This window comes from Ranitomeya imitator, chromosome 2, assembly GCF_032444005.1.
Source record: "Ranitomeya imitator isolate aRanImi1 chromosome 2, aRanImi1.pri, whole genome shotgun sequence".
NCBI classification, from domain to species: domain Eukaryota; kingdom Metazoa; phylum Chordata; class Amphibia; order Anura; family Dendrobatidae; genus Ranitomeya; species Ranitomeya imitator.
Genome location: NC_091283.1, coordinates 216,181,369 through 216,199,213, shown reverse-complemented (window position 1 = coordinate 216,199,213; position 17,845 = coordinate 216,181,369). Strand labels below are relative to the sequence as shown.

The 17,845-nt window shown below is 44.7% G+C and overlaps 1 protein-coding gene across 1 annotated transcript in view; it reads left to right on the top strand.

The window, feature by feature from the left end:
- The window catches only part of LOC138662700 (gamma-aminobutyric acid receptor subunit beta-4-like), a 384,988-nt gene that overhangs the window by 151,865 nt on the left and 215,278 nt on the right, over nt 1–17,845 (top strand). The window contains exon 4 of the mRNA XM_069748573.1: nt 3,713–3,933. Coding sequence (XP_069604674.1) covers nt 3,713–3,933 — 221 coding nt within the window. The remainder of the gene's footprint in view (nt 1–3,712; nt 3,934–17,845) is intronic.

Sequence of the window (17,845 nt, the reverse complement as noted above, 5' to 3'; positions counted from 1 at the left end):
TCACTTCCGGTATTTTTCCCTCCTCATTTAAGCATGCCATCATACACCCATTACTTAAAAAACCATCCCTCGATCAAAACTGTGCCTCTAATTATAGACCTGTCTCTAATCTTCCCTTCATCTCTAAACTCCTCGAACGCCTGATCCACTCCTGTCTTACCCGCTATCTCTCAGATAACTCTCTTCTCGACCCTCTTCAATCTGGCTTCCGCTCTTTACACTCTACTGAAACTGCCCTCACTAAAGTCTCTAATGACCTACTAACAGCTAAATCTAATAGTCACTACTCCATGCTAATTCTCTTGGATCTCTCTGCAGCATTCGATACTGTGGATCATCAGCTCCTCCTCACTATGCTCCGCTCCATTGGCCTCAAGGACACCGTTCTCTCTTGGTTCTCCTCCTATCTCTCTGACCGATCCTTCACTGTATGTTTTGCTGGTTCCTCCTCCTCTCACCTTCCCCTTACTGTTGGGGTTCCTCAAGGATCAGTCCTAGGCCCCCTCCTCTTCTCATTGTATACTGCCCCTATTGGACAAACAATCAGTAGATTTGGTTATCAGTACCATCTCTATGCTGATGACACCCAATTATACACTTCTGCTCCTGATATTTCGCCTGCCTTATTAGAAAACACCAGTGATTGTCTTACTGCTGTCTCTAATATCATGTCCTCCCTCTGTCTGAAACTAAACCTGTCAAAAACTGAACTCCTCGTGTTCTCTCCCTCTACTAACCTACCTTTGCCTGACATTGCCATCTCCGTGTGCGGTTCCACCATTACTCCAAAGCAACATGCCCGCTGCCTTGGGGTCATCCTTGATTCTGACCTTTCATTCACCCCCCACATCCGATCACTGGCTCGCTCTTCTTATCTGCATCTCAAAAACATTTCTAGAATTCGCTCTTTTCTTACTGATGACTCTGCAAAAACTCTTACTGTTTCACTTATTCATTCTCGTCTGGACTATTGTAACTCTCTACTAATCGGCCTCCCTCTTACCAAACTCTCCCAGCTCCAATCTGTCCTGAATGCTGCAGCCAGGATCATATTCCTCACCAACCGTTACACCGATGCCTCTACCTTCTGCCAGTCATTACACTGGCTACTCATCCACTCCAGAATCCAGTACAAAACTACTACCCTCATCCACAAAGCACTCCATGGCTCAGCACCACCCTACATCTCCTCTCTGGTCTCAGTCTACCACCCTACCCGTGCCCTCCGCTCCGCTAATGACCTGAGGTTAGCATCCTCAATAATCAGAACCTCCCACTCCCGTCTCCAAAACTTTACACGTGCTGCGCCGATTCTTTGGAATGCACTACCTAGGTTAATACGATTAATCCCCAATCCCCACAGTTTTAAGCGTGCCCTAAAAACTCATTTGTTCAGACTGGCCTACCGCCTCAATGCATTAACCTAACGATCCCTGTGTGGCCTATTTAAAAAAAATAAAAAAATGAATGTTCTCATTCACTTTATGCAGTTAATAGCCCTCTGTGTCTGTACTGCTACATACTTAGGCAGTTAACTGGTTCATGCAGCTTTACATGAACACCCGAGCCTTACACTATGGCTGGTCCGAATAACTATAGCATTTGTCACCATCCACCTCTCGTGTCTCCCCTTTTCCTCATAGCTTGTAAGCTTGCGAGCAGGGCCCTCATTCCTCCTGGTATCTGTTTTGAACTGTATTTCTGTTATGCTGTAATGTCTATTGTCTGTGCAAGTCCCCTCTATAATTTGTAAAGCGCTGCGGAATATGTTGGCACTATATAAATAAAAATTATTATTATTATTATTATTATTATTACCTGGCTGGGATGTGGCCGGTATAGCCTTTACCTGGCTGGGATGTGGCCGTATAGCCTTTACCTGGCTGGTATAGCCTTTACCTGGCTGGGATGTGGCTGGTATAGCCTTTACCTAGCTGGAATGTGGCCGGTATAGCCTTTACCTGGCTGGGATGTTGCCGGTATAGCCTTTACCTAGCTGGAATCTGGCCGGTATAGCCTTTACCTAGCTGGAATATGGCCGGTATAGCCTTTACCTAGCTGGAATATGGCCGGTATAGCCTTTACCTGCCTGGGATGTGGCCGGTATAGCCTTTACCTGGCTGTTATAGCCTTTACCTGGCTGGGATGTGGCCGGTATAGACTTTACCTGGCTGGGATGTGGCCGTATAGCCTTTACCTGGCTGAGATGTGGCCGGTATAGCCTTTACCTGGCTGGGATGTGGCCGTATAGCCTTTACCTGGCTGAGATGTGGCCGGTATAGCCTTTACCTGGCTGGGATGTGGCCGTATAGCCTTTACCTGGCTGGGATGTGGCCGGTATAGCCTTTACCTGGCTGGGATGTGCCACATCCCAGCCAGGTAAAGGCTATACGGCCACATCTCAGCCAGGTAAAGGCTATATGGCCAAATCCCAGCCAGGTAAAGTCTATACCGGACATAGATCTCCCTGAGGATCCGCCCCCAGAGATTATTATAAATGAAAGGGGGCATTACCAATGTGAGACATGTAGATCAGGAGAGCAGACTGTCAGTCATTACATGTCTCACACTGGTAACGCCACTTTCATATAAAATAAGCCGTGCAGGCAGATTCTCAGGAAGATCTATGTCCGGCCCATAGATCTCAACAGCTCATTTACATATTAAGAAAAATGTGGATTTCTTTGTAATAAGGCATCAGATCACAGATATCAAGGTATCATTTTTATTCAGCTTTCAATGACCTGTGTGCCCATATACACGGCTTAGGAGGGTTGATATGACTGACAGAATCCCTTTAAGAGTAATTCAACCAAAACTTTGTAGCCAAAAAATTGGCCAATAAAAATGTCATTTAAGGGGAGAAAGCATTGGCCATGTGCCTGGGCTAGTCATCAGAGCATGTTTTCTCTGAAGCATTGCAGCATTTTTGAGTAAAGTATACTGGACTGAAATAACGCAGCCATTCTCTGATTCCTGCTGCCCAGGATTCAGGCAGTATGAATTAGCCAGCAGGTCTCTTTAAAGGGGTTGTCGAGGCTTTAAGCTCAAGTCTGCAATCTCTCAATATGAATCCTCATAGTGTGCACAGTACGCCCTCAGGGCTGAGGAGCTGGTAAGCCAAATCTCTGTCTCTGACTCATAACGCGCTGTCAGGATTCTCCGGTGCCGGCATCTGGTGGTTATGTGACCACAGGTATGTGATTTGCATACTTCAGCCACATTCTGACTAGACATGTCCGGCCTCGCTCAGTTCACTTGTATTCTGTGAGGCTGTGCACGTCTAGTCAGCATGTGACCGCATGTATGCAAATCACATACTTGCAGTCACAAGATCGGCCACTCCCGGCACCGGAGAATCCGACAGCATGCAGTGTGTGAAATGTGAGGAATCACAAATAGGGATGAACGGACCCATGGAAGTTTAGGCTCTGGTACCCAACTCGAACTTTAATTCTCGCTATCTCTCCCCCCGGACTCCTGAACTGTAAAACAGATTTCCAGGAGAAGTCTGTGTTCGGCGTTCAGAGCGTTATGAACCCAGAACTTTACAGTTCGCTCATCTCTATTCACAAGTCTTCAGTCCCATAGAGTGATTGCGGACATGAGACCCGAGCCTGGTCAACCCCTTTAATTGAATTCTACTAGGTTAGAATTTGCATGTTAAAAATTGATCAATCTGCTCATATAAGTTTTGTTTTTTCCCCTACAGGACTATACCATCACTATGTATTTCCAGCAGAGCTGGCGTGATAAGCGCTTGGCATATACCGCCCTCCCTCTCAACCTCACGTTGGATAACCGAGTGGCCGACCAGCTCTGGCTTCCGGATACATACTTTTTGAATGATAAAAAGTCCTTTCTGCATGGTGTGACAGTCAAGAACCGAATGATCCGACTGCACCCAGACGGCACTGTTCTCTATGGACTAAGGTGGGCTTTTAAAATGTTATCCTTTATTAATTGGGTTGCTTCATACAAGTGACATCACATCCAGCAGCTACATGACCCAGTCAATGACCCTTGGTGTGTTTTTCCAGGTTTTTGTTGAGTTCTTTATTTTAATATGTGGTGTAACCATATAGTGTGTGCGGTTTTTGGTGCATTTCTGCTGCAAAAAACTCTCCAAAAACGGCAAATAATTTTATTTAACATGCAAAACTAATGGAAAAACATGACTATAGGCGTATATTTGGAATGGTTGCCCAGGTCAAAGGTATTAGTAAATATCTAAAGGTTAGAAGCATAATTATGTGTTTAATAAATTAAAGGGGTTGTCCCACAATTACAACTTCACAGGATAGGTGATCACATCACTGCTCCTGTTCCACGACCCCCACCTCAGGCAATGGTTTCCAGGTATAACTAAAACCATTGCCCCTTATATAGTTACACCCTCGTAATGCACACAGTTATAATAGGGTTAGAGCAGAATGTTGTTAACCCCTCTAACTAGAGACAATTCCAACATATTTGTTGGACCATTCTGCCCGCACTAATGAAATACAGTGTGTCCAGAAAGTCATGGTGCACTTTTTTCACCAGTCACAGGATCTATTTATAGTTTACATTTTGGCGACCTTTCTCTGGCCCAATCATATCAGATCTGTTCATGAGGAGAGATAACAAGAATCAATCAAACAACACAAACTCATTTAACCTGTTGATGATCCCCCAGTCAGATTAACCCCTGATAAACTGAACTCTGATTAATACACTGCCAGGTCTGTGACATCATGCCACCACAAGCTCACGCCAGCTGTGTGGTTTTCCATGCCAGTCGAGATGTGGACGGTACAGATGAAAGTTCAGTGTGTTCTGTGGCTCTCTAAATTCGCATCTGTGACCAAAGTGCTATGTGAATATCGATGCGTTTACAACAAAACACCACCACATAGGAATAACATTACTCGGTGGGATAAGCAGTTGAAGGAAACCGGCAGTTTGGTGGAGAAACCCCGTTCTGGTAGGCCATCAGTCAGTGATGAGTCTGTAGAGGCTATACGGGGTAGCTACCTAAGAAGCCCTAAAAAATCTGTGCGTGCGTGTGCTCGACAATTACACCTAAGCAAGACTACAGTTCATAAGGTATTAAAGAAACATCTCTGTTTTACGGGGTACAAATTGTGGCTGTTGCACGTTATCAAACCGGCGGATAGACCCAAACAATGCGCGTTTGCTACAGATATGTTTCATCAGATCGACAATGATGCAAGATTTTTGCAGAAGATTGTGTTTAGCGATGAGGCGACCTTCCATAAAACAGAATCACAGATGTTATTCACTCTGTTGCACCAGACGTCCTTACCCGTGTGTGGCAAGAACTTCACTACCGTTTGGATGTGTGTAGGGCATCAAATGGAGCTCTGAATAGGTATGAAACTGGGCGAGTTTTTCATTTATTTGGAGCAAATTTCACATTTCTATCTTTTTTTGTTGCTTTCCAGTAACTGGTCAAAAGTGCACCATGACTTTACGGACACACTGTGTGTTTTTTTTTATTATGTTCCATCATTTTGGCAATATTTCTGTTGATTGTATCACATAGAGTTAGTACTTACTATATTTTTTTCTGTTTGCTCTATTACCCTGTGGGTGAGGGATGTTTTGGGAAGAACATGCACTAAGGGAATGGTCTGATTGGAAGGTGTGCAAGGATGACTTATAGCCATCTGGCGCCAAACAGTATTTCTTGGTGAGTATGTAGGTGGCCCTGGAACATGAGTGCAATCAGGAACTTGCAGCAGACAGATGGTTAATTGCAGAGACCTATACAATTAGGAACTTGCAGCAGACAGATGATTAATGGTAGAGACTTTTTCAATCAAGAACTTGCAGCAGACAGATGGTTAATGGCAGAGACCTACACAATCAGGAACATGTAGCATTCTGGTGGCTAATGGCAGATATATAAGCAATCAGGAAGTTACAATAGGCAAATGGTTAACCAGAGTATAGAATTGATGAATTCGTAAATGATAATCAGATACCTGGCTTGCAAAGACTTTGGAGTGGGCAGCATCATTATTAGCTGAGAGGAGTCTGGTCATAGGTATCTGTAGCAGAGTTGAAGGTATAATAGCCTCCATATTTACAGGACTGAGGTGGGAAGTAGTTGCAGATTGTTAATGTAGCAAAGAAATTTGCTGGATAGATGATTAGATGAATAGTGGATGATGAGTTCAACTTCTGTAATACATGAGATAGCCAAGAGATATGCATCCTGAATACTCAAAAAGCACATGGCTGCCTGAGCCAGCCTTAAAAGGCGTTGGGTGATGAGGACCTTACCACAAGCAGAGAACCATAATCAGTAAGCAAACTAAGCCAAAATCAGAAACAAAGCCAAATGTCAGGAAGACAGCACCACAATCAATGGAGCAACAAAGTTTAGTAAGCTACAGACTGACTGAGAAAACAAAAACAACCACAACATCAACAAGTGAGATGATATCAGGAGAAAATACAGCAATAAAAGGGGGGAAACCAACTGTGCAACAGGATTGTGTAGCAGGGAGAGCAGCGTATGATCCTGGAAGGTTACATAAAGCATATATGACAACGAACCCTCATATTCATGAACTGTCACAAGTTCTTAGAAGCAGTCCTGGCATATATACTGTGTCCCAGGCCATAAGGGATGGGGTATACACAAACTATGCCCTCAAATGGGAGTTTCTAGAGGGAATTTGAGCATTCCTGGGCAGGATCGGGGAAAAGACTAAAGTGTTTTTAGATAAAATCTGTCAGCAGGTTTTGCAAATTCTTTAATATGTAATCCGAGAGCAGCATGATGTAGGTACAGACCGTTTCCAGTGATGTCGCTTACTGGACTGTGTTGCTGTTTCTATAAAATCAGTGTTTTATCTATCATACTCATCTGTGTTAAAAACGGACGAGTGCAATCCAATAAGAAAATTGGATTGCACTCTGACCAATGTTATTCAATGATTCGGTGCTCATCTGCAGTTTTTTTCTCATCTCAGATCGTTGTCAGCTTGGATCGGAGTGGGAAAAAAAATTGCAGTATACTAAGAATGGCTGCATATATTGGATGAGACTCGCTAATGCAAGTCAATGGGTGCAAGAAAAAAATTGCATGGACCAATACTTTTTTTATGCACCCATCTCATAGGAAACCCAACACTTCATCAGCCGAGTACATTAAATTCACAGCACTAACTCTCAACATAGAATAGAAGATATATATATATATATAGAGAGAGAGAATTTTTTTTAAAAATGGCATGGGATCCCCAAAATTTTTAGTAACCAGCCGAGGGACAGCAGACAGCAGGGGGCTGATGTTTATAGCCTGCTAAATGAGCAATAAACATGGAGCTTCCCAGGCTATTAATGTCATCTCACAGCTGAATACTTAGACTTTACTTGTTGTGAAAATGGGGACCCACCCCCCAAAAATTACAGCGTAGGCTAGAAAGGGGCCATGGTCATTGGCCCCATCCTGGACAAAGAACATCAGCCCTAAGCTGCCCCAGAAATGGCGCCTCCATAAGATGCACCAAATCTGGCACTTATCCTCGCTCTTCTCACTTACCCTGGCGTGGTGGCAAGTGGGGTAATAGAGCTGGGGTTGATGTCAGCTGTGTTATAACCGCTGACATTAAACCCAGGATTTAGTAACGGAGAGTAGGGTTGAGCGAAACGGGTCGTTCATTTTCAAAAGTCGCCGACTTTTGGCAAAGTCGGGTTTCATGAAACCCGATCCGACCCCTGTGCGGGGTCGGCCATGCGGTACGCGACTTTCGCGCCAAAGTTGCGTTTCAATGACGCGAAAAGCGCCATTTCTCAGCCAATGAAGGTGAACGCAGAGTGTGGGCAGCGTGATGACATAGGTCCTGGTCCCCACCATCTTAGAGAAGGGCATTGCAGTGATTGGCTTGCTGTCTGCGGCGTCACAGGGGCTATAAAGGGGCGTTCCCGCCGACCGCCATCTTACTGCTGCTGATCTGAGCTTAGGGAGAGGTTGCTGACGCTTCGTCAGAAGCGGGGATAGCGTTAGGCAGGGTCCATTAACCACCAAACCGCTTGTGCTGTAGCGATTTCCACTGTCCAACACCACCTTCGGTGTGCAGGGACAGTGGAAGCTACATTTTTTTTTTTCTCAGCGCTGTAGCTCATTGGGCTGCCCTAGAAGGCTCCCTGATAGCTGCATTGCTGTGTGTACGCCGCTGTGCAAACCAACTGCTTTTTTCAAAGCACAAATCCTCTTGTTCCTTCCGTTCTGCACAGCTATCTTGTTTGTTTGTCCACACTTTTTATTTAATTTGTGCATCAGTCCACTCCTTATTGCTGCCTTCCATACCTGGCTGAGATTACTGCAGGGAGAAAGTAATTGTAGGACAGTCCCTGTTTTTTTTTTTTTTTTTGTGGGAGATTAAGATTGGCATTTCTGCTAGAGTGCCATCCCTGTGTGTGTCATCTCTCACTCAGTGGGCCATAGAAAGCCTATTTATTTTTTTGCTTGATTTGGGTTCTAAAATCTACCTGAAAAAATCACTACATAAATCAGTGGGAGAAAAATATTGGCCTCAGGGCTTGTGTGCCACTCCTGACTCCTGTGTGTGCCATCTCTCACTCAGTGGGCCATAGAAAGCCTATTTATTTTTTTGCTTGATTTGGGTTCTAAAATCTACCTGAAAAAATCACTACATCAATCAGTGGGAGAAAAATATTGGCCTCAGGGCTTGTGTGCCACTCCTGACTCCTGTGTGTGCCATCTCTCACTCAGTGGGCCATAGAAAGCCTATTTATTTTTTTGCTTGATTTGGGTTCTAAAATCTACCTGAAAAAATCACTACATCAATCAGTGGGAGAAAAATATTGGCCTCAGGGCTTGTGTGCCACTCCTGACTCCTGTGTGTGCCATCTCTCACTCAGTGGGCCATAGAAAGCCTATTTATTTTTTTGCTTGATTTGGGTTCTAAATCCTACCTGAAAAAATCTATTAATCAATCAGTGGGAGAAAAATACTGGCCTCAGGGCTTGTGTGCCACTCCTGACTCCTGTGTGTGCCATCTCTCACTCAGTGGGCCATAGAAAGCCTATTTATTTTTTTGCTTGATTTGGGATCTAAAATCTACCTGAAAAAATCACTACATCAATCAGTGGGAGAAAAATATTGGCCTCAGGGCTTGTGTGCCACTCCTGACTCCTGTGTGTGCCATCTCTCACTCAGTGGGCCATAGAAAGCCTATTTATTTTTTTGCTTGATTTGGGTTCTAAATCCTACCTGAAAAAATCAATAAATCAATCAGTGGGAGAAAAATATTGGCCTCAGGGCTTGTGTGCCACTCCTGACTCCTGTGTGTGCCATCTCTCACTCAGTGGGCCATAGAAAGCCTATTTATTTTTTTTGCTTGATTTGGGTTCTAAATCCTACCTGAAAAAATCAATCAATCAGTGGGAGAAAAATATTGGCCTCAGGGCTTGTGTGCCACTCGTGACTCCTGTGTGTGCCATCTTTCACTCAGTGGGCCATAGAAAGCCTATTTATTTTTTTGCTTGATTTGGGTTCTAAAATCTACCTCAAAAAATCAATAAATCAATCAGTGGGAGAAAAATATTGGCCTCAGGGCTTGTGTGCCACTCCTGACTCCTGTGTGTGCCATCTCTCACTCAGTGGGCCATAGAAAGCCTATTTATTTTTTTGCTTGATTTGGGTTCTAAATACTACCTGAAAAAATCAATAAATCAATCAGTGGGAGAAAAATATTGGCCTCAGGGCTTGTGTGCCACTCCTGACTCCTGTGTGTGCCATCTCTCACTCAGTGGGCCATAGAAAGCCTATTTATTTTTTTGCTTGATTTGGGTTCTAAAATCTACCTGAAAAAATCAATAAATCAATCAGTGGGAGAAAAATATTGGCCTCAGGGCTTGTGTGCCACTCCTGACTCCTGTGTGTGCCATCTCTCACTCAGTGGGCCATAGAAAGCCTATTTATTTTTTTGCTTGATTTGGGTTCTAAAATCTACCTCAAAAAATCAATAAATCAATCAGTGGGAGAAAAATATTGGCCTCAGGGCTTGTGTGCCACTCCTGACTCCTGTGTGTGCCATCTCTCACTCAGTGGGGCATAGAAAGCCTTTTTTTTTTTTTTATTTGGTTTCTAAATTGTCCTTGAAAAAATCATTTTATTTTATTTGGTTTCTAAATTCTTCCTGAAAAAAATCATTTTATTTTATTTGGTTTCTAAAGTCTCCCTGAAAAAATAAAAATAAAAAATAAAACAGTGGGAGATTAATATTGCCCTTTCTGCTTGTGTGCCAGTCTTGACTCCTGGGTGTGCCATCTCTCTCTCTCTCAAATTGTGGGCCATAGAAAGCCTATTTATTTTTTTGCTTGATTTGGGTTCCCAAATCTACCTGAAAAAATCACTACATCAATCAGTGGGAGAAAAATATTGGCCTCTGGGCTTGTGTGCCACTCCTGACTCCTGTGTGTGCCATCTCTCACTCAGTGGGCCATAGAAAGCCTTTTTTTGTTTTTTTATTTGGTTTCTAAATTGTCCCTGAAAAAATCATTTTATTTTATTTGGTTTCTAAATTCTTCCTGAAAAAATCATTTTATTTTAATTTGTTTCTAAAGTTTCCCTGAAAAAAAAAAAAAATAGGTGGGATATTAATATTGCCCTTTCTGCTTGTGTGCCAGTCTTGACTCCTGGGTGTGCCATCTCTCTCTCTCTCTCTCTCTCAAATTGTGGGCCATAGAAAGCCTATTTATTTTTTTGTTTGATTTGGGTTCTAAAATCTACCTGAAAAAAATCACTACATCAATCAGTGGGAGAAAAATATTGGCCTCTGGGCTTGTGTGCCACTCCTGACTCCTGTGTGTGCCATCTCTCACTCAGTGGGGCATAGAAAGCCTTTTTTTTTTCTTTTTTTATTTGGTTTCTAAATTGTCCTTGAAAAAATCATTTTATTTTATTTGGTTTCTAAATTCTTCCTGAAAAAAATCATTTTATTTTATTTGGTTTCTAAAGTCTCCCTGAAAAAATAAAAATAAAAAATAAAACAGTGGGAGATTAATATTGCCCTTTCTGCTTGTGTGCCAGTCTTGACTCCTGGGTGTGCCATCTCTCTCTCTCTCTCTCTCTCAAATTGTGGGCCATAGAAAGCCTATTTATTTTTTTGCTTGATTTGGGTTCCCAAATCTACCTGAAAAAATCACTACATCAATCAGTGGGAGAAAAATATTGGCCTCTGGGCTTGTGTGCCACTCCTGACTCCTGTGTGTGCCATCTCTCACTCAGTGGGCCATAGAAAGCCTTTTTTTGTTTTTTTATTTGGTTTCTAAATTGTCCCTGAAAAAATCATTTTATTTTATTTGGTTTCTAAATTCTTCCTGAAAAAATCATTTTATTTTATTTTGTTTCTAAAGTCTCCCTGAAAAAAAAAAAAATAAATAAAACAGTGGGAGATTAATATTGCCCTTTCTGCTTGTGTGCCAGTCTTGACTCCTGGGTGTGCCATCTCTCTCTCTCTCTCAAATTGTGGGCCATAGAAAGCCTATTTATTTTTTTGCTTGATTTGGGTTCCAAAATCTACCTGAAAAAATCACTACATCAATCAGTGGGAGAAAAATATTGGCCTCTGGGCTTGTGTGCCACTCCTGACTCCTGTGTGTGCCATCTCTCACTCAGTGGGCCATAGAAAGCCTTTTTTTGTTTTTTTATTTGGTTTCTAAATTGTCCCTGAAAAAATCATTTTATTTTATTTGGTTTCTAAATTCTTCCTGAAAAAATCATTTTATTTTAATTTGTTTCTAAAGTCTCCCTGAAAAAAAAAAAAAGGGTGGGAGATTAATATTGCCCTTTCTGCTTGTGTGCCAGTCTTGACTCCTGGGTGTGCCATCTCTCTCTCTCTCTCTCTCAAATTGTGGGCCATAGAAAGCCTATTTTTTATTTTTTTTGCTTGATTTTGGTTCCAAAATCTACCTGAAAAAATCACTACATCAATCAGTGGGAGAAAAATATTGGCCTCTGGGCTTGTGTGCCACTCCTGACTCCTGTGTGTGCCATCTCTCACTCAGTGGGCCATAGAAAGCCTTTTTTTGTTTTTTTATTTGGTTTCTAAATTGTCTCTGAAAAAATCATTTTATTTTATTTTGTTTATAAAGTCTCCCTGAAAAAAAATAAATAAAAATAAAACAGTGGGAGATTAATATTGACATTTGTGCTTGAGTGACAGTCCTGCGTGTGTGGCATCTCTGTGATTTGGTGCCACAGAAAACAGAGTGTGTAACATTGTGCCTGATTTTCCTTGTGGTCTCACCAACCTGTAAAGGGATATTGAAATCATACTGAAGTTATAGGTCACCGTGTAAGTTGTTTGACAGCAACAAATAAAGTTACTTTGGTTAAGTTTTTAAAACAATGAGGAAGTCTGGTGCAAGAGGTTGTGGCCGTGGGCGTTCATTGTCAGCTGGTAATGATGGTAGTGGTAGTGGAGCATCAGGTGGTCGTGGGAAAAAAAATATTGCACCTAAGTCTGGAGCTGTGGAGCCAGGTTCGTCGTCTGGCTACACAAGGCCTCGAACGCTCTCTTTTCTGGGAGTAGGAAAACCGCTTTTAAAGCCGGAGCAGCAACAGCAAGTTTTGGCTTACCTTGCAGACTCAGTCTCTAGCTCTTTTGCCTCCTCTTCTGAAACTGGTAAATGTAAAAGCAGCGCGTCGCTTGTGGATGTTCACGGTCAGGGACAAGTCGCTTCCTTGTCCTCTTCAGCAAAAACAACAACAAGAGAGAAGGATGCAGCAGGCGACACAACGGGTTACTCCATGGAGCTCTTTACACATACCGTCCCTGGCTTAAAAAGTGAAACACTTAACAGGCCATGCCCATTACAAGTAGATTCTGACATGGAGTGCACTGATGCACAGCCACAGCCAGACTACTATGCTGGTCCTTTGACTCAGACCACAACATTGTCCTCTGAGGGTACTGATCCACAATCAGACCCTGATGAGACTATGTTGCCCCGTCACGAATGCTATACCACCGACCGACACGGTGACACAGACGAAGTTGCACACGAGCTAGAAGAGGAGGTAATACATGACCCAGTTGTTGACCCCGATTGGCAGCCATTGGGGGAACAGGGTGCAGGCGGCAGTAGTTCAGAAGCGGAGGTGGAGGAGGGACCGCAGCAGGCATCAACATCGCAACAGGTTCCATCTGCCGGGCCCGTATCTGGCCCAAAACGCGTGTCAAAGCCAAAACCTGTTGGAGGACAGCGTGGCCATCCGGTTAAAGCTCAGTCTGCAATCCCTGAAAAGGGATCCGATGCTAGGAAGAGTGCAGTCTGGCATTTTTTTTAAACAACATCCAATTGATCAGCGCAAAGTCATCTGTCAAAAATGTTCAACTAGCTTAAGCAGAGGTCAGAATCTGAAAAGTCTCAATACAAGTTGCATGCATAGACATTTAACCACCATGCATTTTCAAGCCTGGACTAACTACCAAACGTCCCTTAAGGTTGTAGCACCCTCGGCCAATGAAGCTAGTCAGCAACGCAACATCCCTTCCGTCACTGTAAGGCCACCATTTTCCGCACCACCGGCAGTATCTGTGCAGGTTTCTTTGCCAGCCAAAAGCAGTCAGGGTCAGGGAATCAACAGTTTTGTAGGAGGAAATATTGCATCTAGGGCACCAGCGGAAACAATACCGTCTCCAACCGTCTCTCAGTCTGCCATGTCCACCGGCACACCCGCAAGTTCCACGATCTCCAGCTCTCCAGTCCAGCTCACCCTACATGAGACTCTGGTTAGAAAAAGGAAGTACTTATCCTCGCATCCGCGTACACAGGGTTTTAACGCCCACATAGCTAGACTAATCTCGTTAGAGATGATGCCCTACCAGTTAGTTGAAAGCGAAGCTTTCAAAGCCCTGATGGAGTACGCTGAACCACGCTACGAGCTACCCAGTCGACACTTTTTTTCCAGAAAAGCCATCCCAGCCCTGCACCAGCATGTTAAACAGCGCATCGTCCATGCACTCAGGCAATCTGTGAGTACAAAGGTGCACCTGACAACAGATGCATGGACCAGTAGGCATGGCCAGGGACGTTACGTGTCCATCACGGCACACTGGGTGAATGTGGTGGATGCAGGGTCCACAGGGGACATCAATTTCGGGACAGTTGTGCCTAGCCCACGGTCTAGGAAACAGTTGGCTGTAGGCGTTCGCACCCCCTCCTCCTCCTCGTCCTCCTGCAGAAGCGACAGCTCTTCCACAGACCGCAGTCGGCCAACCACTCCATCGGCAGCTGACACAGTTGCACACCAGTTGTCCCATTATGGGCCAGCTACTGGCAAGCGTCAGCAGGCTGTATTGGCTATGAAGTGTTTGGGCGACAACAGACACACCGCGGAAGTTCTGTCCGAGTTCTTGCAACAAGAAACGCAGTCGTGGCTGGACACAGTAGATCTTGAGGCAGGCAAGGTAGTGAGTGATAACGGAAGGAATTTCATGGCTGCCATCTCCCTTTCCCAACTGAAACACATTCCTTGCCTGGCTCACACCTTAAACCTGGTGGTGCAGTGCTTATTGAAAACTTATCCTGGGTTCTCCGACCTGCTCCTCAAAGTGCGTGGACTTTGCTCACATATCCGACGTTCGCCTGTACACTCCAGCCGTATGCAGACCTATCAGCGGTCTTTGAACCTTCCCCAGCATCGCCTAATCATAGACGTTGCAACAAGGTGGAACTCAACACTGCACATGCTTCAGAGACTGTGCCAACAGAGGCGGGCTGTTATGTTTTTGTGGGAGGATACACATACACGGGCAGGCAGTAGGATGGCAGACATGGAGTTGTCAGGTGTGCAGTGGTCGAAGATACAAGACATGTGTCAAGTCCTTCAGTGTTTTGAGGAATGCACACGGCTGGTTAGTGCAGACAACGCCATAATAAGCATGAGCATCCCCCTAATGTGTCTGCTGATGCAAAGTTTGACGCACATAAAGGATCAGGCGTCTGCACCAGAGGAAGAGGAAAGCCTTGATGACAGTCAGCCATTGTCTGGTCAGGGCAGTGTACAGGACGAGGTAGCGGGCGAAGAGGAGGTGGAGGACGAGGAGGATGATGGGGATGAGTATATTTTTAATGAGGAAGCTTTCCCGGGGGCACTGGAAATTGGTTGCGTGGCAAGGCCGGGTTCTGTTTTTTTGAGGGACACAAGTGACGTAGATTTGCCTGAAACTGCCCCTCAACCAATCACAACCGCAGATTTGACAACTGGAACTTTGGCCCACATGGCGGATTATGCCTTACGTATCCTCAAAAGGGACACATGCATTACTAAAGTGATGACCGATGACGATTACTGGTTGGCCTGCCTCCTTGATCCACGCAATAAAGGCAAATTGCAAAATATTATGCCACATGAGAACTTGGAACTAATATTAGCAACCAAACAATCAACTCTTGTTGACCGTTTGCTTCAGGCATTCCCAGCACACAGCGCCCGTGATCATTCTCACACGAGCTCCAGGGGGCAGCAGACCAGGAGTGTTAGGGGTGCACACATCAGAAGTGGCGTTGGACAGAGGGGTTTTCTGACCAGGTTGTGGAGTGATTTTGCTATGACCGCAGACAGGACAGGTACTGCTGCATCAATTGAAAGTGACAGGAGACAACATTTGTCCAGTATGGTTACTAACTATTTTTCATCCCTTATCGATGTTCTCCCTCAACCGTCATTCCCATTTGATTACTGGGCATCAAAATTAGACACCTGGCCAGAATTGGCAGAATATGCATTGCAGGAGCTTGCTTGCCCGGCAGCTAGTGTCCTATCAGAAAGAGTATTCAGTGCTGCAGGTTCAATATTAACCGAAAAAAGGACTCGTCTGGCTACCCAAAATGTTGATGATCTAACATTCATTAAAATGAACCACAACTGGATTGCGAATTCTTTTGCCCCACCTTGCCCGGCAGACACCTAGCTTTCCTATGAAAAGCTCTTGCCTGTGGACTACTGTGAATTACTTTTCGAATGTCTAATTTGCTGCAGCTGATTGTCCAGCATACGACATGTTTACACCTCCCTAAATGGCCAAACTCCCCACACGGGGCCGTGGTATCGCGACTTGGCGCAAGCACCCGTGAGAGTGCTGTTTGTCTGAAGAGGTGGGTGTGCCCGCTTTTGGTCGACGTCACTGCCACTGGGTCCCTCATAGTACAATAAAGTGTCTCTGGCGGTGGTGGTGCGCACCCAACGTCAGACACACTGTTGTAACATGAGGGGCCCTGGGCCTGTACCGCCGGCCACAAGAGAGTTCACCCAACCCCAGGTCAAACATTGCTCTACCACTTCCACAGTTATCTCTCACACTTCCACCAATGTTTAGTCTATGCGCTGACATCCTTCCATTCCTGCCACTGACAATACCATTGTGTTGACATGTATGATGGTACTTAACATAGTCAGGGGCAGTGTCCTCTATTTACCACAGTAAATACTTTGCGCTAAATTAGTAGGTCTGAAACTACGCAGAGGATCCCACCCCTGAACCTAATGATTGCACCCTTTAGTGTTTTCGTTTTGTTTTAATGCGAGACATTCACATTTATTTATTGTTTTGGACTACTAACTGGCAGACACTCATTACAATCGGCCTCCGCTGACCAGACCACTGCTGCCCGTCTACCCCTGGAACCAATTTTAAATTGCCTACAGCCAGCCCATTTTATTATGTTAGGCCTTCGAAGCCTGTCTGCGGCCCGTTCTTTCAACTACTACTACACTGACCTGTCTACTGCTGCCCGTGTACTCCTGGAACCAATTATAAAGTGCCTACAGCCTGTCCAATTTTATTATGTTAGGCCTTCGAAGCCTGTCTGCGGTCCCTCCTTCCACTAGACCTCCACTGACCAGACCACTGCTGCCCATGTACCCCTGGAACCAATTTTAAATTGCCAACAGCCCTATTTTTTTACGTTAGGACTTCGAAGCCTGTCTGCGGTCCCTCCTTCCACTAGGCCTCCACTGACCATTCTACTGCTGCCCGTGTACCCCTGGAACCAATTTTAAATTGCCAACAGCCCTATTTTGTTATGTTAGGCCTTCGAAGCCTGTCTGCGGTCCCTTCTTTCTACTACTACTACACTGACCAGACCATTGCTGCCCGTGTACCCCTGGAACCAATTTTAAATTGCCCACAGCCCAATTTTATTATGTTAGGCCTTCGAAGCCTGTCTGCGGTCCCTCCTTCCACTAGGCCTCCACTGACCATTCTACTGCTGCCCGTGTACCCCTGGAACCAATTTTAAATTGCCAACAGCCCTATTTTTTTACGTTAGGCCTTCGAAGCCTGTCTGCGGTCCCTCCTTCCACTAGGCCTCCACTGACCATTCTACTGCTGCCCGTGTACCCCTGGAACCAATTTTAAATTGCTTACAGCCCAATTTTATTATGTTAGGCCTTCGAAGCCTGTCTGCGGTCCCTTCTTTCCACTAGTCCTCCAGTGACCATTCTACTGCTGCCCGTGTACCCCTGGAACCAATTTTAAATTGCCTACAGCCCAATTTTTTTATGTTAGGCCTTCGAAGCCTGTCTGCGGTCCCTCCTTCCACTAGGCCTCCACTGACCATTCTACTGCTGCCCGTGTACCCCTGGAACCAATTTTAAATTGCCAACAGCCCTATTTTGTTATGTTAGGCCTTCGAAGCCTGTCTGCGGTCCCTTCTTTCTACTACTACTACACTGACCAGACCATTGCTGCCCGTGTACCCCTGGAACCAATTTTAAATTGCCTACAGCCCAATTTTATTATGTTAGGCCTTCGAAGCCTGTCTGCGGTCCCTCCTTCCACTACGCCTCCAC